Here is a 20,277-nt window from a genome sequence, read left to right as displayed (position 1 = left end):
GGTTACTCTGTTGAATAGCAGAGATCATTTCTTTCTTTTGGCCTTCCTTCCCTTCCCCTCCTTGGTTTTTGAGAGGGTCTCTCTGTGCAGCCCAGCTGGCCTTGAACTCGCGATCCTCCTCCCAAGAGTGTCGGGATTACAGATTACAGTCGTGCAGCACCACACTTAGCTCATTTTAAAATTTGTGGGCTGCGGTGGTAAGAGCGCTTGCCCAGCATATGCAATACCCTGGGTTTCATCCCCAGCACTTTGAAAAAGAAAAAAAAAAAATTGTAATTATGCCTAAATAAGTATGTCATGCAGATGGTACAAAAAGTAACTGGGGAAAGATGTATCAACCCTTTTTCTCCCCTCGACTCCCAGTTTGTTAGCAGCAAAGCTGGTTTTGGCTTTCAGTGTGTGTTCCCTACTGTGAGGCTTTCCTTTGTGGTGCTGAGTTTGGAACCCAGGGCCTGGCATGGCCTGGCACAGGCTAGGCAAGGGAACTACCACAGAGCTACACTCAAGCCCAGGAATTCTACTGAGGTGAATTATATGTGAACAAAACAAGCTGCAGGACACCAGCATAATGCGACCCATTATCCATCTGTGGGGTGGTTAACAGACTTTAAAAAGCTTATTACATAATTTTTAAAAGCATTATAGAATACTTTGTCCTACAGTGTAGCCATTAGGTTTACGTTTCTATTTAAATTTAAGGTTAAAAAAACAACAAAACAAGGGCTGGGAGGGTGTAGCACAGTGTTAGAGTTCTGTCCTGACATGGGGGAGGCCCTGGGTTCAATCCCCAGCACCTCAAAGAAAAAGTTCCCCTTTTTCCAATGTTTGCTCTTTTAAGCTGCAAACTTCAGAAATGCAAATACTGCACACAATCATTCCAAAGTCCCACATGCCAAGATCTGTGCCACTGAGCCACCACCCAGCCCTTTATAGATGCTTATTTTTTGGCAGTATTGGGGTTTTGAACTCAGGACCTTGAGTTTGTTGGTAGGCCATCTACCACTGACCCACACTCCAGCCAATTTCCTTTTGGTTTTTTGTTTCTGATTCTCCTTAACTTTTCCCAGGTTGGCTTAGAACTCTTGACTCCTCCAGCCTCTGCCTCCTGAGTACCTTTGGTTACAATTGTCACTAACCCAGGGCTGGTTTGTAACTTTTAAATACTAAACATTGTAATTGTAGATGTTTGTTTCTGCCCCTCTAAGGGTAGCAATAAAGAAACTGGCTGTACAAATGTGGGTCTTCCACTCAGTGACCCTGGAGTACCTTTATAATTTAGTCTCTAAATTTTTTGTGAGTTTCTTACTGACTTGAAAAGGATTTGTGATTTTCAGAAAAAAGAAACCCTCAAGATCCATAGTTCTGTCTACAGCATGTGCTGAACCATGTACAAAAGTTACTAAGCTGGAAGTGTGGCTCATGCCTGGAATCCCAGCACTAGGGAGCCTGAAGAAGGAGGGTGGAAAGTTTGGTCAGTCCAGCCAAGGAGACCGTCTTAAAATACACAAAAACAAGTTAGTAAGAAAAAAGCCAGGAAGGAAATGCAAGTGATTTGGTTTGCCTGGATGTTTTTGATCTCGTTTTTTTAATGCATGGGAGTAGCTGGTGTGATTTTGATGAAAAAAGCAAATAAAAACAAATATATGCTTCACTGTGAAGGAGCAGTGATACGGAGATGTTTAGAGCTGTAGCTAATAGTTTTCAACCACAGACAAGAGCAGAAAACATATTCCAGGGCTGGGGTGTCATTCATGGCAAAGTGCTTGCCTAATGTGCTTATAGGCCCTGGGTTCTACCCCAGCACGAGAAAAAAAAGAAACAAAAAACTGGGTGGCCCCAACACAGGGAGCTGCCCTCCTCTGGCTTGCTGACCTTCCTCCCTCAACACATTCCCCTCATTCTCATTATCTCAGTTTTAATTCAGCAAACCTGTAAGCCTTACTTGGCGGAAGGTGAGGTCAGGAGAATCACAACTCTCAAATGGGGCAAAGTTTGCATGACTCCATCTCCAAAACAAGGTACGATTCAAACAGAGCACCTGCTTTGCAAGGGTCAAACCCAGACTCCCCTCCTCCCCCCAAAAAGAAGTCACAGTTCATTTTCTTTTCTGGCAGGCCTTCTAATGCTTGAGCCAAGCTTCCAGCCCTTTAGTTTTCTGGTAGGACCTCATTTTTAGTTTAGAATTGGCCTTGGACTGCAGTCTTACCTCAAGAAGCTGAGATGGGAGCACACTACCATAGGTGGTCTATTTGCTGACATGTGGTTCATGCCACACTCCCCCACCAACTGCTAAGAACTGTATAGATGTGCCACCCGCTGAGATGTATTTAGCATTCTTACTCCAGTAGCATTTCTCTTGCACAATATTCACAAATCCTGAATTTACTCAGGGAGTGATTTGCCTGTGGCAGTCCTATACCCTGCAGCTTAACTAGAATGAGGCTTCGCATCACTGGGAAGCAGGCACCATGACTATACCCTAACCCTTCTGCCAAACGCGGGGCACAGACACACTCATGGACTCGAGCACAGCCAGTCCCAAACTTAACAGCTCCTTTGCTGCCACAGGCCCATCTCCACAGCAGACACACAGGAAGACACCAGACTTCTTTACAAATAATTTATTTCTGATACATGAGTGGAGGCAATGCCTGTAACTTCCCAGTGTGCACCTCTAACACCAGGCAGACCGCAGCAGGTGCACCCCATTCTGTCAGCTGCAGGGCACTGGGCACCCCTCCACCTCTTTCCCAATACTAAACCAAAGCGACCCGGGCGTGTTAGCACTGTTCTAGGAACTCGGGAACAAGCAGGGACTAAACCCGAGGTCTGCACAACTCTTAGAGCTGTTTAAAGCAGAGACTAAAGCACCTTCTGTCCCCAGCTTCCTAGGTCCCTGGCTGCTTGTGGCCCTGGGACAGCTGCCCCTGGGAACCCCACATTCCAGAGCGGCGATGAGGAAGGGCAGGCCAGGCCAAGCATGAGGCATAAAGTCTTTATTTGGCTCACACCAGGAGTCCATGGGTCTTGAGGACATCTGTGAACTTGTTGATTTTCTTCTCCACATTCTTTTCTGCTTGCTTCCGTAGCCTCTGCAGGGATGAGGACAATGGTAGTTGAGTGCTGACTGCCTGGGGTCCCTTCACCCCAAGGGCCCCCAACCCAGGAACGCTGCGCTGCCCCTTCACAGCAGCTCAGCCCTCACCATAAGCTGCTTTTTCTTCCGGTAATGGATCTTGGCCTTCTCCTTCCTCTTCTCTTCCAGGGTGGCTGTCACTGCCTGGTACTTCCAGCCGACTTCATGAGCCAGACGCCCCAGGTAGGCAAACTACAGAGAATGAGATTGTAAGGACGTGAGGACACACAGCTCCCCGGCTCAACTGTGCTGGTGGCCGGAGGACAGCCTGCTGGGAAAGGACACACACACCCTGGAACCCAGGCTCCCACTCCTGGCATCAGTAGAGCTTTTGGCATTATCGGCACTGCCCAGAGACATCCGCAGACCATCGTGAGAAAAGGACATCATCTGCCAGTCTTGGGACCTCGGACCCCCCCACCCAGCACCCCATCATCCCAACATGGAGCTCACCTTCCTTGTAGGCTTCAGACGCAAGACCTTGAGGGCGGCCGGGACCACCATGCGCTTTTTCTGTTGGAGAAGGAGAGGGGCTTAGACACCCACGGCGAGCAACACCTGGGGAGGAGGCTGCGGGGCGGGCGTCTCAGCCAATGACGTTTTCATGCGGCTCAAACAATGTAGGTAATTGCGTAACATCACAGACGCCAGGTGCATGGGTGCTGCGTGTGGGCTGGCGCAGCTCACCTTGTCGTAGGGTGGTGGGATCCCATCAAACACCTTGAGGCGTTCCAAGGCTGCCTGGCCTCTCTTAGTCTTGTGTGGCAGCATGCCTGTGGGCAGAGGGATGGCAAGCCTCTTCAGTGGGGTCACAAGGTGCCACCCTCCCACAGGGCAGGCCCAGGGCAGCCTCAGATGGTAGTGCATGTGAAGTTGTCTCATGGTTGGGAAACTCGAACAAGAGTGGGAGATATTGTCATCACTGGCTGCCTGCCACCACCCATTGTCCTCGGCCCCAACTCACCTCGCACAGTCCGCCAGAAGATGCGGCTGGGGGCCCGGAAGTGGTAGGGACCCCGAGAAGGGTTGGTATTCATTCGCTTGCGGAGAAAGGCCAGGTACTTTACTACAGAAGAGAAGGGAGTAGTATGAGGCTTGCTTAAACTCCAGGTAAACCCATTCCTACCCACCCTGCTGAGACTGGTCCAGGAAAACCTCACAGGCCCTAACTTACACTTATTTCTATAGAAATTGCCAGAAATGTTGATGCCCTCACAGCGCACAACCACCACTTTTCGGCCTAGAAGGGGAAAGGGCAGGGTTAGGATGGGCAAGCCACCTGTCCAAGGACAGAAGAGAGGGGAAGTCCTGGCAGGTCTCAGAGCGGTGCATGGGTTGATCTCATGGTCGTGAGACTCAAACGAAAGATGGTGATTATTGCTCATCATTGACCTCCAGGTGCAGTCAAGAACAGGGAGAACAACAAGTGACTTACCCAGCAGTACCTGCTTGGCCACAATGGCCGCCAGACGGCCCAGGAGATGGCCTCGGCCATCCAGCACCAGGACCTGTGAGACACGGGTTGAAAGCTCAGAGAACAGTCAAATGTTCCCACCCCTAACCCAAGGGCATTCAGGGAAACAGCCCAGAAAAGCAAAATGCTGATGTAGCGTCAGCCAGTGAGCAGGACACCAATCCCCCTTCCCCACATCTCAAGGGCTTTGTTGGTAAAAGAGCTACCCTGGCAATACTGTGCCCACAGATCACCCAGCTCCAAAAACCTGCCACCCATATCACAAATCTCAAGTTTGTAAACCATCTAATTCTCTTCTAATGTGAATAGTGTAGTTTGCACCATGAATTTCCTCTCCTGGGCTCAAACGATTCTCCTGCCTCAGCCTCGGGATAGCTGGTACTATTGACACAAACCACTACGCCACACTACCACGAAATGAAGAAGACAGTTTCAGGGAGATGAAGATGGCTCAGCATCCCTGATAAACTGAAGCAGCTTCCTCAACAAAATTATGTACCTTTAAACTCTGTAGCTCAGTCTAATGGCGGCCCCTCAGGCTTTGTTGATTGTTGGAAGGCAGGGTAGAATGGTAGTCTAAAGCCAGATTTCCTGACTGTGTGACCTTGCCCCAAATTCCCCAAGTCTCAAGATCGTGGGCAAGAGCGACGCCAAACCTTCAATCCCAGCATGCAGAAGGCTGAGGCTGGAGGACATCTTGGGCTACATAGCAAGACCCTATCTCAAAAGCAATAAAACCCCAACAACTTCTAAGTCTTCACTTTCTGACTTCTTCACCTGTAAGCCAAGACTAGCACAGGCCTCAGAAGTATTACCACTAGCACATAAAACAAGCGAAGTGCCCTAGGCACAGGGACACAGGCTGACTGATTCTACCACTTGCCTAGGTCTGGGTGGCTAGAATGTGGTTCCCCTCATTCCCAAACCTATAGAAACTCTTTTCGGAGCCATCGCCACTTTGTATACAAACAAACAAATAAATAACATCAGAAGACGGGGTAAACTCAGCTCTAAGCTTCCGTTGTGTTCCCTGAACGCCCTCAGATGGCTTTAAGGCAAAGAATGTCCCACAGTCGTGGGACTACTGTTCAAGGCCCTCTTCCACCAGAATGTGCCTGTAAACCAACTATCAATCCCCGTAAGTGAAATAGCTATTCATTCCTGACTGCCAGAAAGCAAGAGCCTCTGGACCCACTACAGAAAGCGATTTCGCACTAAAACCCTAGGAGCTGCAGGAAACCCGGCCTGGCACTGCCATGTTAGAGCACAGCAGCTCTCGCTTTGGGCAGAGTGGCAATAGCCTCCATTTTGGCAAATGCTTTGCCGGCTACACTTTCACGTGTTCATCGTTGGGGTCATCCAAGTGTAGAAATTCGGCCAAGAGCCGTCCCCAAGGGCTGCCACCCACTACTCATGGAACAAGATAAAATACAAGGTCTTTGCCTGTGCGGGAAACTTCCACAAGCCCTCACAAGAGCTGGGTATGTAGTCTCAGACAGTCTCACAAATAAAGACAGCGACTTCCTATGCCCACGCTGCAGGCTCCCATTACGCCAAAACAGCTTCATTCTGATTAACTGTCGACCTTAAGTTTCACACACACTTATGAAGAAATGGAAGACCCAACCCTGTACCCGCCTGGATCCCACCCGACCCCACGCCGCCCCGAACCGCGCAGAGCCCGAACCTGCCCCTCCGCCATCTTCGGCAGCCGCCTGGGAAAGAAGGAAGTGTAGGTGCAGGGTTTCTTATCCCTTGATTCAGGGGCGGAGGAAGTGACGCCACCTTGGCTGCGCAGACGGCTTTCCGTCTTTTCATTGGTTAGAGTATTCTGCGCGTGCGCAGACATACCCCACTGGAAGGCGGGTCATTTTCTGACTGCCCAATCAGAGTATAGTTCTGCTCGAACTTGGGCGGCCATAGCTTTGAGGGGCGAGAGATCACGTGGGTCCTGAGGTGGTTCTGCCAGGACAACGCCGTCCCGCCTCGGCGGCCATAGCTTTGAGGGACTAGATAACTACTCTGTTCCCTTCTGTGTGTCCGCCATGTGTGTGATGGGGAGCGCCATTACATCCGTAAGTCACTGAAGGCTGCAGGGCATTTGGTGGCCCACAGAGGGCGAACAGACGCCTGGCCCGCCCTTCAGCCATCAGTCTAAGTTTAGAGATCTGGGTTCCTTTCTGCACATGATCGGCCTCTTTTGTGACCTGGATAAACCCCTGGCCATCCCTGGACCATAGCGTCCCCGTCTGTAAAACAGGTGGCGGTGGTTGGTCCTCCGCTGTCTTTTGCCTGGGACAACCTCCCTGCTCCCCCATCCATGTCGCCTCCAAAGTCTGGCTTGTCACCATCCCAGTGCCCTGTGGCTCAAGAGTCCTTTCCCCCAGAGACGCTGCCCGATCCATCCCCGCCCGAATCGGGCGCCTCCTGGGGACTCCACGCTGCCTGTGCTGCCTCCACCTAGAATGTCACCATGTCCCGCGGCTCTGGGGTCCAGTGTCTCCTCCACAAAGCCCCGGGAGGACTGGGTTGCTCTGCCTCATACTTGGGTCTTAGCATTGCCCAGCGCTGGCTTTGGGCCCCCAGGAGGCCTCAGGAAACACATATTGAAGGTAATACTGTATTCCTGAAAAAACAAAAACCCGAGACTTTGAAACTAAGGGCGCCATTCACACCCTGTCCCATCCACAGACAGACCCCACAAAGCTGGTAGAAAAAATGATTTATATACAAGTTCACTGGGATTAGGGCTTTGTACAGAGGCCGGTAAGTGGGGCAGGTGCTGCATTCTGGCATCTTGGGGATGAGAACAGGCCCCAGGAAGGAACCAGCCTCCAGCCAGTTTCCTCTGTGTCCTGGTTCTGCATCCTCTGGCAGGTGACTCCTCTCGCTGGGCCTCAGTGTTCTCACCTGGAAAATGGGATGATGCACGTGTCTGTCCCACTGGGTTGTTAAAGGCTCAGTGTACAGAAGAGAGGGGAAGTAAGTAGCTCAGGGATGGGCACAGACTCCCACCCCAAACAGCGAGGTGGCACCATTGAACAAAAGAACGGGACAATGCTTGGAACCGTATTCCATCTTTGCTATAAGTCACCAGCCACTGAGCTTGGCCAATGTGGTCCATGTAACTGAGGAGTTGAAAAAAAAAATTTGTTTTTTCAATATTGGAGTTTGAATTCACTTGAGCCACTCCACCAGCCTTGTTTTTTTTTTTTTTTTTTTTTTTTTTGGTGGGGGGGATGGGTTTTTTTCCGAGATAGGTTCTCAGGTTGCCCTGGGGCTGGCTTCAAACCCTGATCCTCCTGATCTCTGCCTCCAGAGTAGCTAGGATTACAAGCATGAGCCACGGGCACCCAGCCTAGATAACTGATTATTAAGGATGGAAAAACAACTTCTCAATGTATTACCATTTCCAAAAAAGTCACAACAAAAATTACTGCTCAAGCTGGCGATCTGTGGTTCTGGCATATAATCGTAGCTACTCAGGAGGCAGAGATCAGGAAGATTGCAGTTCAAAGACAGCTCGGGCAAATAGTTCTGTGAGACCCTATCTGGAAAAGCCATTCACAAAAATAGGGCTGGTGGAGTGGCTCAAGGTGAAGGCCCTGAGTTCAACCCCTAGTACTGCAAAAAAAAAAAAAAAAAAAAAAAATCAACACAAAACAGGGGTGGCAGAATGGGTCAAGTGGTAGAGCACCTGCCCAGCAAGTGTGAGGCCCTCAGTTCAAACTGCAGTATCACTAATAAAAATAAAATGAAAGTAATAACATTACTGCTCAGAAACAAGTCTTTGAGTGAGAAAAAAATTTGGAAAATTTAGAAATTGGTCCTCAATCCAGCAATTGGAAATTGTTTGAAAAACTTAAGTACATGAACCTACTTTTGCAAGTGTACATTTCCTGAAAATTAAACACAGATCAAGTGTTTCTGATAACAATGTATCCTTGGAAAACAAAACAAAACATGTCCTTGTTTGTTCCAGATAGGGTCTTCCTTTGTAGCCTAGGCTAGCCTGGAACTCTCCAGCCTTCTGTCTCCTCTTGGGCTGGAGGTGTAGCCCAGTGGTCAGGTGCTTGCCTAGCATGTGCAAGGCCCTGGGTTCCATCCCCAGCACAACAAGGAGAAAAAAGAAAAAAAAAAACTGTCCTTGCCCATGTAGAATGCCTGTAGTCCTAGCTATCGGGGAGGCTGGGGCAGTAGGATTGCTTGAATAATTCAACTGAGATGTTCTAAAAAAATAAAAACAATATTGAGGGGGTGGGGGGGAGAGGGAGGGGTGGGGTGGGTAGTAAGGGAGGGGGTGAGGGGAGGGAGGAAACAAAAAAATAAAATCAAAACAAACAATGCTAGGGATGAGAACAAAACCCTAGTTTCCATCTTCAGTACTGATTTAAAAAAAAAAAAAAAAAAGTACAGGCACCCATGGCCTGTAATCCTAGCTACCTAGCTACTCAGGAGGCAGAGATCAGGAGGATCATGGTTTGAAGCCAGCCCAGGCAAATAGTTCATGAGACCCTATCTCGAAAAAACGCATCACAAAAAAGGACTGGTGGAGTGGCCCAAGGTGTAGGCCCTGAGTTCAAGCCCCAGTACTGTAAAGAAAAAAAAGGGTTTTCTGACATGAAATGTGAGTATAAAATATACACTGGATTCTGAAATATTAAAAATAATGTAAAATATCAATCATTTAAAAATAACTGACTCCATTTTGGATGCCCTTGGTGAAATAAAACAAGGAGTTTCCTTGCTGGCTGTGGTGGCTCACACCTATAATCCTAGCTTCTCAGGAGGCAGAGATCAGGAGGATTGTGGTTCAAAGGCAGCTGGGGTTAATAGTTCGAAAGACTCTATCTTGAAAAAACCCACCACAAACAAAAAGGGGGCTGGTGGAATGGCTCAAGGGGTAGGTCCTGAGTTCAAACCCTAGTATGGAAAAAAAAAAAGTTTCTTGCTTTTAACTTTTTTTCTTTCAGATGGGATCTTACTATGTAGCGCAGACTGAGTTGCAACTTGCTATGTAGCCGAGTTTGGCCTTGAACTTGAGATTCTTCTGCTGCCTCTCAAGTGCTATGGAAGCCACCATGCTAAGCTGAAAATTGTTTCTTCTTAGATTCTTCTAGGCCTGGGGACCTACTGGGATCTCCCCTTCTTCCTCCCTCCTAGCCTACCTATCTCCTGACCCCACACCTGTTTCCAGATTCTTCCCTGTCTCACACACCATCCATGGCTCCCTTCTGCCTTATGCTGGATGAAGTTACAGGAACACCCTGAGCTTTGTCACCCTGGAGGCTCAACAAAGGCTATTCCCTCCTCCAGAATGCCATGCTTTTCCTGCCTCAGGAAGCCACTCTGTCCTGGCCCTCAGACTCCTGCATCCCAGAGGTTCCTCATTCCCACAAGCCCCCTGAGCTCAGTGTCTATCCTTGGTCTCACTCCTCTCCTAGGTTCTCCACTGGCCAATCCATCACTGGGCCACACCCAGAGTTATCTGTACCAACTTGCCAACCAAGACTGTTAGTCCCCACCCCAGGCTTCCTGATCCCGACACCTTACCTTGCCATGTCCCTCTATGCCACTATCCTGGCCCTGGCTGTGGCCTTGTCCTCTCTCTGGACCCTCCCCATCCCTTCTCCTTGGCCTCCATTCTCTTTTTCCACTAGGTCTTCATGGGGTCTTTCTGCACCTAGAGCTAGCTCTGACTCTCCCCTGCTCTCAGACTTCCCGTGGCTCCCTAGTACCTCCCACACCTTGTATGGCGAGGCCCACAGTGTGTAATAAACTCACCAAGATGAGGACATGGCCAGGTCACTGCTCCTCGAGCAGCACTTCCTGGGGACAAGAAACAGGGGGCAGCTGCGGCCCCCACAGGGTCAGCCAAGTGGGTGGGCAGGTCCTTGAGCCACCCTGAATCCTGCTCTGCCTGCCTGGCTCACCTGCTCCCCAGGGCGGGGTGTGGTTCTCGTGATCCTCCTCCTTCTCCAGCACAGACACCAGGCAGCGACTGGCAGCAGGAGGGTAGGGGGTAGTAGCAGTAGGAGTAGCAGCAAAGGGGACTGTGAGGCTGGCAGCATGGTTGCCTCCAGGGCCCCAGGGCTCCTTGGGGGTATCAGGGTAGAGGAGTCTGGTGAGAGAGAGGAAGCTGGGTGACTAAAGAGGAGAAGGGCTATGTCAGGGAGGGAAGGGGAGGCCTGCCTGGCTCTGGCTGTGTGACCTTGTGCTGGCTAGCCTCTCTGTGCTTCAATTTCCCCATCCCCAGAAAAGTGTGGGGGGTGATCATTATACTTGCTTCATAAAGGTGGCACAAAAGTTAACAGTGACTAAATAAGGCTGGGCATGGTGGTACATGCCTGTAATCCCAGTACTTGGGAGGTAGAGGCAGGAGTATCTCAAGTTCCAAGCCAACCTGGGTTACATAGGGAGACCCTGTCCTAAAATCTCTGCACCCCCCAACCAAAAAACCAAAAAACCCCCACAATGAGCAAATACACCAAGAAGAGGCTTAGAAGAGGACCTGACACTTATTTTACAGTTAAGTCACAATATTTCTAGCATTTATGAATATGTGTGTCTTTTTTGCCCAAAAGTGTGTGAGCTCTGTGTGGACAGCAGGAATTTGCCTGTGTTATTTGTCACCAGAGCCTACCATTTAGTTCTCATTAACTATCTGAAGAAGCCGGGCACTGGTGGCTCACCCCATAATCCTAGCTACTTGGGAGGCTGAGATCTGGAGGATCACAGTTTGAGGTCATCCTGGGCAAATAGTTTGAGACCCCATCTCCAAAGTAACCACAGCAAAATGGACCAGAGGTGTGGTTGAAGCAGTAGAGTGCCTGCTTTGCAAGTGCAAAGCCCTGAGTTCAAATCCCAGTCCTATCAAAACCAAAACAAAAATCTGATGAGTGGTCAGATACAATGTATAAGGCTGTAATGAAAGAGCCTTGCAAATCTTACCCTGTTCTGTTTTCCCTGTTCCTTCAATTTTCACTGTTCCTAAGACCCTGAGACCCTCTGCTCCAGCCACATGGATGTCCTTGTGTCCCTTAAACACATAGGTAGTTTTCTGCCCCAGGGCCTTTGCACCACTGTTCCTTTGTTCCCAACTTTCAGTAACTTTCCAGTCAACCTCTTAAGTACACAACTCCATCATCCTATTTGAATTTGAATTCAGTGCACTTTGATAATATTTTTTGGTTTTTTTTGGTGGTGGTGGCGCTGGGGTTTGAACTCAGGGCCTCACGCTTGCTAGGCAGGTACTCTACCACTTGAGCCACTCCTCCAGTTGAATTCAATGCACCAGGCTGGCCTAGTACTTGAGATCCTTCTGCCTCAGCCTGCTAAGTACTGGGATTACAGGTGTGCACCACCACCCTCAGGTAGGTACTTCCTTGTTTGTGTGTTGTGTGTTTGTTAACTGTCTCTCGAGTTAGTTGTCAGCTCTGAGCAGTGGCAACTTGGTCATTTTTCATGCAGTGTCACTAGACAGGAGACATTGTTACTGTGTGTGTGTGTGTGTGTGTGTGTGTGTGATGCTGGGGTTTGAACTCACAGTCTACACCTTGAGCCACTCCACCAGCCCTTTTTTGTATGTGTGTTTTTTTTTTTCCCCCAAGATAAGGTCTCTCGAACTATTTGCCCAAGCTGGCCTCAAACCTCAATCCTCCTGATCTCTGCCTCCTGAGCAGCTAGGATTACAGCATGAGCCACCAACGCCCAGCTAGGAGACATTATTAACCAAAAAAAATTTGATTGAATTAATGAATTCCACCTAAATATAAATGATAAAGGAAGCTGAATATGACAAAAGCTTTTAGAAATGCAGGGAGAAATAGGGGAATGATGATTACTGTGGGAGGTTTTTTTATATCTTCTCAGATTGATAGATCTACTAGATAAAATTAACAAGGACAGAATGAGTCTTATTACCATGACCAGGGTGATAGAATATATACACATATAGCCAGGCATGGTAGTACACCCCTGTAATCCCAGCTACATGGGATGCTCAGGTAGGACAACCAAGAGTTCAAGGTAGCTGAACTATAATAATCCTAGCTTCTCAGAAGGCAGAGATCAGGAGGATTGTGGTTCAAAACCAGCCTGGGCAAATAGTTTGAGAGACCCTATCTCAAAAATACCATCACAAAAAAGGGTTGGTGGAGTGGCTCAAGGTGAAGGACCTGAATTCAAACCACAGTATTGCCCAAAAAAAAAAAAAGGCTGAGTGGAATGGCTTAAGTGTTAGAACGCCTGCCTAGCAAGCATGAGGCCATGAGTTCAAACCTCATACTGCCAAAAACCAACCAAACAAAACCCCCCTAATTTTGCCATAAGGAAAACTTCAGTGAATTGAGAAAGTTGAGTTTTCCAAGATCCTTCATCACAATCCAGTTATGAATAATTTCTAAATTGTTTCATTTTGATATTTAGTGCTGTGCCAATCCAGAATAGCAACCATTTGCCCCATGACCTGTGACAAGTTTGAATTAAGATCATGTTGTAAGAGACACACCATGTCCTGCTTTACACTAGGTTATTATTTTTTGGGGGGTTTTATTTTCTGGTGGCACTGGGGTTTGAACTCAGGGCCTTGCACTTGCAAGGCAGGCACTCTACCATTTGAGCCACTCCACCAGCTTCTTTTCCTTTTTATGGAGACAGGTCTCACTATGTAGCTGAGGTTGGCCTCAAACTCTCCATCCTCCTGCCTCAGAGTCCCATATGTGCCATCAAACGTGGCAGCATTTGTGAATCCCCATCACCATCAAGATACTTAACAGTAGCCAGGCACCCGAGGCTCACACCTGTAATCCTAGCTACAAAAAAGAAAAAAAGGGGGGGGGGCTGGTGAACTGGTTCAAGTGGTAGAGCTCCTGACTAGCAAGCATGAAGGACTGAGTCCAAACCTCAGTAACACCACCAAAAACATTCATTAATTTTTAAAAAACATACTTAACAGTAACCTCCAGCTCTGATCCCTGGAACCACTAATCTCCTCTCTGTAATTATATTATTAACTTAATTGTAATTACTTTAAATTCTCTTTTTTTTGAGGGGGGGTGCTGGGGATAAAACCCAGTGGTAGGCAAGCACCTACCACTGGGTTTATAATTCTAATAACACTTAGCTATAATTCTTATAATACTTTATTTAATGCAATATCTCCAAAACAGTACCATTACAAGGGCTGTGTGCATGGCTTAAAAAAATTGAAGTGAGCCAGGCACTGGCGGCTCACACCTGTAATCCCTCTTACTTGGAAGGCTGAGATCAAGAGGATCACAGTTCAAGGCCAGCCCAGGAAAATAGTTTAAGACACCCCCATCTCCAAAATAACCAGAGCAAAATGGACTGGAGTTGTGGCTCAAATGGTAGAATGCCTGTTTTGCAAGCATGAAGCCCTGAATTCAAACCCCAGTCCCTCTAAAAACAAAAACAAAAACAAAAACAAAATGAAGTGAGAGCTGCCTGTGATCCCAGCTCTGAGGCAGTAGGATCATGGGTTTGAGGTCAGCCTGGGCTGCACAGCAACCCTGTCCTGTGTCAAAAACAAAGGGAAAAAAGGGCTGGAGAGAAGGTGGGTTGGAGAAGAGAGGAAGAAGAAGAAGAAGGAGAAAGAAAAGAGGAAAAGGAAGAAGAAAAGAGACCAAAAGGGAATGTCCCAAGTCACATCTGAGGGAAGCGGGGAACTGAGAGGGAGGGTGGGGGCTGGATAGGTGGTGGGCTGGCTAAGGGGGAGCCATTACCGGGCTGGCACTGCAGCTCCAGGCACTGAGAGAAATTCCTGCGGGTGATCCAGGGCTTCAGGGCCACCAGCTGTGCGGAGATGTCCTGCAGGAGGTGGGAGATGTCGGTCTGGACGAAGCGAAGACAGCTGGGGAGGGGCTGGGGGCAGGGGAGGGAGATGTCACGGTCACATCACCCCCAGCATCTTCTCAGGCCAAGGGCCTAAGACACAGGGAGGCCTGGGTCTCTGGAGGTCTAAGACCTCCATCCTCCCTGCTGACTTGGGGAGAGAACCCCTTAGCAATAGCCTTCATTAGGGCCTAAGAAAGCTGGGTTCAGGGCTGGTGGAGTGGCTCAAGCAGTAAGCCACTGCTTACTTATGCCTGACTAGCAAGCATGAGACCCTGAGTTCAAACCTCAGTACTGCCAAAAAGAAAAAAAGACAGAAAAAAGAAAGCTGGGTTTGGAGCCGTCACCATCTTCTGGTCCCAAGAGATGTGTTAGTCCCCAGCAACAGGGTCCCTCCCAGAGAACTTCAGAGATTGGAGGGTCCAGGTCTGCCTCTCTGGGAGTGCTAAGTCTAGACAGCTAAGAGGTTGTCCTTGCTGTCATGCCCGGAGGGGAATCTGTTTCCCCCATCTGTCTCCTAAGTTCAGGGCTGACCTGGAAGGGACATAAGGTGACAAAATGCATCTCTGTGTTGACAGACTCCAGGAGACGCTGCATGTGGGACCCAGCCACAGTCTTGAGTTGCTCCATCCAGCGCTGGGCCAGGACCAGGCGCCACAGTCCCTTGCAGAGCTCCTCCTGCCAGAGAGAGAGCCACACCCGGTCACCAGAGGAGGGGTAGGGCCAGATGCCCGGGTCTGAGGGAGGAGGGCTGAACCTGGACCTCTGGGTCTGAGGGAGGAGGGCTGGGCTCTGGACCCCTGGGTCTGAGGGAGGAGGCTGGGCTCTGGACCCCTGGGTCTGAGGGAGGAGGCTGGGGTCTGGACCTCTGGGTCTGAGGGATGGGGGGTTGGCCCACCAGCCTTGTCCCTGCAGGGTGGTGCATCTGGAGTCTGTGTCCCACCTCCATCCCGGGGCCCTCCCAGCTGTGACTCACGTCCTGCAGGTTAGAGGCCACCGTGACTGGATAATCTTGAAGCAGGTAGTCAGACTGCAGGAGAAAATAGGGTCAGACCTACCTGACTGAAAATGGGGAAACAGAACTCCAGAGAGTCAGAGAAGGGAACCCAGGTCCAGCCCCAGGACAGTGGCCACACAGGCCAGGAGGCTCACCAGCTCTTGGATTTTGATGGCAAAGTTGGAGGTGATGGGACTGTGGGTGAAGGAGCAGTCGGGGGTCCCTCGGAGGCCGGGGCTCAGCAGTAGCAGCAGTAACAGCAGGGACGACTGGGGGTGGCTGTCACTCAGTTCCAGTCCCCCCTCCCAAGCGCTCCCTTCCAACCTCCCTCCTCCTCCTCCTCACCAGGTCTCCTCCACATCGTCTGTCTCTCCAGCATCTTGCCTGTCACCCATCTCTCCCCACTCCTCTGTCCAGCACTGTCCTCCCAATTGACCCTGTCACTCTTCTCACCTGCCCCACCTCTGCCCACCTGCCCCTGGTCCCCACCTCTACCCTTCACCCCCATTCCCCCACTTCTGTCCCCCAGCCCTTCCCATCTGTCCCCCACCTCCCCTCTCCTCTCTCCCTGACTCCTCTCCACCCTGCCCCATTTTGACATCATGCCCCGCCAACAGGTGTACTTACAGTTGGGTTCCAGGCTAGTGCCAGCACTGTCATCTCGGCCGGTGGCCCCTCATGCTTGTGGCCGATTCTTGGGAGGGACAGAAGGGCAGGTCTCGGACACACACCCCGTAGCCCCTTCCTCGCCCTCCCCTTCGCCTGGCCGCCCCTCCCTCGGGCCCTTGATGTGGCTAAGTTTCCGCCTCTCACTGTCCCAGGCTTCCTGCGTGAGCCCCAGTTACGGTGACAACTCATCTCCCCTTCTAAGAACCCCGACGTCCGGTCCCCGGAACCCTCCCCAGGTCGGGGACCTGGGAACCCGGCCCCGCACCCCCAGCTTCCTCAGCCCCAGGAGTGGGGACCCCGCTCCGCCCCTCGGGGACCTGGAGTCCCATTCTCTTCACGCACGAGGCTTGCCCCAGCTGGGTGTGGAAGGGACAAACTGGATGACAGCCAGAGAGCGAAAGTGAAAGGAAGTTTTTCGGGGAGACTGCAGCACAGGGCTGGACTCGGGCCGAGGCGCCCCCTGGCGGTGACAGGTGGCTCCGCCTGGACGGCGCGCACGGTGTGCGGTGAGCTGACTTGGGAGCCCGGGTCTGTTTGTGGTCAGATCAAAGGCCTGGGAAAGGGGGGAGCAAGGAGCGGGCACCCCCGGAGCCTTATGGTCGCCCTGAAGCCCCCTCCTTCCGCCTCATGGTCACCCCATCCCATCCCTCCCGGTGCTCAGAACTAAAGCCTTGACATACCACTTGAACTCCCCTCTGCGTCTTGGCAGCCCTGTCCATCAGGATGTCTATCAGCACAGACGCCTTCAAAATGTATTCAAAAATTGTTTTTTTCTCCTGGGATGCTGGTGCCTGGAGTTTGCTTTGTGAGTGGAGCCATGTCCCCAGCCCTTGTTTTTCTTACAGACAGAATCAGCTCAGCTTGGCTTTGAACTTGGTATGTAGCCAGGCTAGCCTTAAACTAGCCATCCTACTGTTTCAGCCTCCCGAGTGCTGGCATAACAGGCATGCACCATCACCCTGGCTCAGACTCCAGCTATTTCTTGCTACCCTAGCTGACATCATCAGTGTCCTGCCACCACCATCTCCCACCTGGAACATCACAGTCACTTCCGTATAGCTTGTGAAAACCTGTCAGCTTGTGTCCCTCCTGGGGCTAAAAGTTAAGTCCTCACGTGGCCAACACGGACTTGCAGGTAATGTCCATTGCCCCTCTTCAACACTAACCAGCCCTCCTTGTAGTGTCAGAGGTGGGTGTACTCTTGCCCCAGGGCCTTTGCCCTGGCTGTTTCCTCATTCTGGAATCTGCGAGGTGGCTCACCCTCATCTCAGTCAAACCTTTGCTTAGATATATAAGGTTTCCTGATACCCCTTTTCAAACTGCACCCTCCCTGCTTTGTAGTTATCAGCTTCTAACACTTCCTGGGGTTTACGTATCTTTTCCATTGTCACTTGCCTCCTGGAGGCATCTCTCCAGCAGGTCCTCAACTAGAGCTATACCTGGCACTGGCAGTTTCTCCACAAATATTTGCTGAATGAAAGGCAAGTGGTCCTGACCTCTTTCCTTCATGGTTGTGTAATGGAGAGTGGGTTTGGTTTTAACTCCTGGCGATTACCCTGAGTATTCAGTAGCACTATGAATCACAGTTGGCACCTAGACCACACCTGAGGTCATGCTGAGGTGACTCAGGAAGGGGTTGGTCTTTCCAGAAAGACCAAGGATGTGATCAGAGGTTTTTGTTTTTTTGTGGCAGTACTGGGGTTTGAACTCAGGGCCTCACGCTTATAAGGCAGGTACTCTACCACTTGAGCCATACTCCCAATCCTTTTGCTTTTATTATGCTGGGGCTGGTCTCAAACTCACAATCCTGTTGCCTTGACCTCCTGAGTAGCTGGTATTACAGGGGGGAACAGCCACACCCAGCTTAATTCTTTATAGTGAAGTGGATCATAAGTGTAACAGTTTCCTGTTTTGTGAGTTACTGAACCTGAATGTCATGGGAACCCCTGAATTTGTAGCCAATTGGTTTTAAGTGCAGGTGGACTGAGGAGCCACCCTTACCCTGAGGGGCTCGGGCCACTCCAGTAGTGCGCATGCCAGAGATAGTGTGCAACAGAAAAGGAATTAGAGTGAAGCCAGGAGGGAAAGACCTAACTGGATTGGGCATGGTGGCACACACCTGTAATCCCAGCATTTGGGAGGCTGAGGCAGGAGGAATGAGAGTTTCAGGCCAGCCTGGGCTACATAGTGAGACCTTGTCTGTGAGTAAGAGAGACAGAGGAGAGAAAGAAAGGAGAGAGATGAGAGAGAGTGTGTCTGAGACTTGACCAGCTTGGAGGGGCTGGAAAAGGCAGCAGTTAGAGCTCCCCGAGAGCCCCAAAAAAGAACACAGTCTGCTAACACCTTGATGTTGGTGGACGAAATTCATTTCAGACTTCTGAACTTCTCGTTTTCTTTTTCTTGCAGTACTGGGGTTTGAGCCACTCCATCAGCTCCTTTTTTGTGATGGGTTCTTTCAAGATAGGGTCTTGTGAATTATTTGCCCAGGGCTGGCTTTGAACCACCATCCTCCGGATCTCTGCCTCCTTAGTAGCTAGGATTACAGGCCTGAGCCACTGGCGCCCTGCTTGTTTTCCTTAAACTGCTAAGTCTGTAGGAATTTGGGGCAGCAGCGACACGAAACACACATCTCTCAGCCACTATGTCACCTCTAGGATGCCAGGTCCTGCCTTGTTCCTGGCTGTGTCCCCAGCACACCTGGCCCATTGGAAGTCCATCAGCAGATTTTGTGGAGCGCTGGATAGATGACTGTATTAGAATAGCCAGACATAATTGGACCAGAAGTGGACACCTGACACAGACTAGCCAATCAGATTTCCCCTTGAAGAGAAGGGTTGGGGGTACATAAACCTGCCTGCTGCACTTGACTCTGGCTGGTGAAAGGAACAGGAGGATCAGAGAGAGGCTAATTAGGGACATTGAGGCATGGGAGCCAAGAGCCAGGAGCGAAGCATAAGCACTGCATTACTAGGTAACTTGAAGTCCCCCTCCCTGTTAGACGACATTGGGTGGCCATGCTCTTAACCTTGCACTAATGATTTGCCTAGAGCTCTGGATGTAAGCATGTCCCTGGTGAGTATCTCAAGAAAAACATTTGGCCTGGCAGCAGTGACTCACGCCTGCAATCCTAGCTACTTGGGAGGCTCAGATTGGGAGGATGGAGGTTCAAAGCCAACCCGGGCAAACAGTTCTCAAGACCCATCTCCAAAATAACTGGAGCAAAATGGACTGAAGGTGTGGCATAAGTGTAGAGCCTGCTTTACAAGGCTGAAACCCTGAGTTCAAACCCAGTCCCACCAGGAAAAAAAAAAATAGTAAAAGTGAAACAACTGTCAAAACTCATCCTTAGGCTAAAAGACCTTATTAAGGAAGATATCTCCTAATGATAGCCTTTTCTGCCCTAAGTAAATATCTTCTAGGGAAAGCACCTGGCACATGCTCAAACAAGTCACCCATGTCAATGAAGGAGACTTGGTCTTTAGGAATCCCAAACTTACCAGTTCCAAGAACATAAGATCCAGCTAAAGCAGGATTGTCACAGCAAATGATTAATGTGGCCAGATGGCGGAAAGGAAGATGCGTGCGCAGAGATGAGGCCCTGGGGAGCCTGACTCAAGCCTTCCAACTACGCATGCGTGACACATGGCACACCCGTGTGCCCACACCTCCAGCCTCCCAGGATGGACTTTGTTTCCTGCTTTTCTGAATAAAACTTCCATCAACTTCTCACCTAATTACACTCATCCTAAAATTCTTTTCTGTGACGATGTCACAAACTCAGTGCCATGAATATAGCACCCCACGTCACAAGCTCATCCCCCCAGGTTGAGGTTCATACCCTCTGGAAACCTCCCTGAGTTTGGACAAGTCCTAGTTGCAGTGACAGATCAACAGGAAGGACCCACAGGCGGCCCACGGAATCCAGGACAGAGCTATGAAGCTGAGTCCATGTACAATAGGGAATAGAACCTTCCAGAGACTTCCCTTCACCTCCCCCGTTACCCCTGAGAATGCCATGTATGCGGGGGTTCTGAGTCCCCTTTATCTGTCTCACAAACGCGGTGTTGTACTGAAGCCGCCCACTGGGCTGCTGAACCCACTACTAAAAGGCCTCACTCAGCCCAAAAGCTGCTGTTGCCTTCCTGCTGA

General features: G+C 50.1%; 2 protein-coding genes and 5 non-coding genes across 14 annotated transcripts; all 7 read right to left on the bottom strand.

The window, feature by feature from the left end:
* Nucleotides 1–2,981: 2,981 nt before the first annotated feature.
* Rpl13a (ribosomal protein L13a) lies at nucleotides 2,982–6,384 on the bottom strand. The gene is made up of 8 exons (XM_020159956.2): nucleotides 6,298–6,384; nucleotides 4,572–4,644; nucleotides 4,311–4,376; nucleotides 4,101–4,202; nucleotides 3,824–3,909; nucleotides 3,590–3,649; nucleotides 3,206–3,328; nucleotides 2,982–3,092 (listed from the first exon to the last, which is right to left on the bottom strand). Exons 1-8 carry the CDS (start codon nucleotides 6,310–6,312, stop codon nucleotides 3,006–3,008), a joined length of 612 nt encoding a protein of 203 aa, XP_020015545.1. The 5' UTR covers nucleotides 6,313–6,384; the 3' UTR covers nucleotides 2,982–3,005.
* LOC141418332 (small nucleolar RNA SNORD35) lies at nucleotides 3,447–3,531 on the bottom strand. Its single transcript, XR_012442995.1, has one exon. It is a non-coding gene; the product is annotated as a small nucleolar RNA SNORD35 (small nucleolar RNA).
* On the bottom strand, nucleotides 3,716–3,785 carry LOC141418323 (small nucleolar RNA SNORD34). Its single transcript, XR_012442991.1, has one exon. It is a non-coding gene; the product is annotated as a small nucleolar RNA SNORD34 (small nucleolar RNA).
* On the bottom strand, nucleotides 3,982–4,066 carry LOC141418321 (small nucleolar RNA Z195/SNORD33/SNORD32 family). The gene has a single exon (XR_012442989.1). It is a non-coding gene; the product is annotated as a small nucleolar RNA Z195/SNORD33/SNORD32 family (small nucleolar RNA).
* Nucleotides 4,449–4,531, bottom strand: LOC141418322 (small nucleolar RNA Z195/SNORD33/SNORD32 family). The gene has a single exon (XR_012442990.1). It is a non-coding gene; the product is annotated as a small nucleolar RNA Z195/SNORD33/SNORD32 family (small nucleolar RNA).
* A 933-nt stretch (nucleotides 6,385–7,317) lies between the features above and the next one.
* Nucleotides 7,318–20,140, bottom strand: Flt3lg (fms related receptor tyrosine kinase 3 ligand). 8 transcript variants are annotated; one of them, XM_074057956.1, is made up of 9 exons: nucleotides 19,626–20,140; nucleotides 16,087–16,153; nucleotides 15,615–15,728; nucleotides 15,361–15,492; nucleotides 14,997–15,140; nucleotides 14,354–14,492; nucleotides 10,544–10,731; nucleotides 10,395–10,463; nucleotides 7,318–7,520 (listed from the first exon to the last, which is right to left on the bottom strand). In XM_074057956.1, the coding sequence occupies exons 2-8, from the start codon at nucleotides 16,117–16,119 to the stop codon at nucleotides 10,416–10,418; spliced, it is 798 nt and encodes a 265-aa protein (XP_073914057.1). In that variant the 5' UTR covers nucleotides 16,120–16,153; nucleotides 19,626–20,140; the 3' UTR covers nucleotides 7,318–7,520; nucleotides 10,395–10,415. The 8 variants fall into 8 exon arrangements, with proteins under 8 accessions (XP_073914057.1, XP_020015477.1, XP_020015478.1 ...); XM_020159888.2 differs by lacking the exon at nucleotides 19,626–20,140 and adding an exon at nucleotides 16,471–16,602; XM_020159889.2 differs by lacking the exon at nucleotides 19,626–20,140 and adding an exon at nucleotides 16,446–16,518.
* Nucleotides 17,816–17,888, bottom strand: Trnai-uau (transfer RNA isoleucine (anticodon UAU)). Its single transcript has one exon. It is a non-coding gene; the product is annotated as a tRNA-Ile (tRNA).
* Nucleotides 20,141–20,277: the final 137 nt, after the last annotated feature.

Source organism: Castor canadensis, chromosome 16 (assembly GCF_047511655.1).
Source record: "Castor canadensis chromosome 16, mCasCan1.hap1v2, whole genome shotgun sequence".
In the NCBI taxonomy this organism is placed as follows: Eukaryota; Metazoa; Chordata; class Mammalia; order Rodentia; family Castoridae; genus Castor; species Castor canadensis.
The sequence above is the reverse complement of the archived record's forward strand: the minus strand, read 5'-3'. Positions and strand labels throughout refer to the sequence as shown.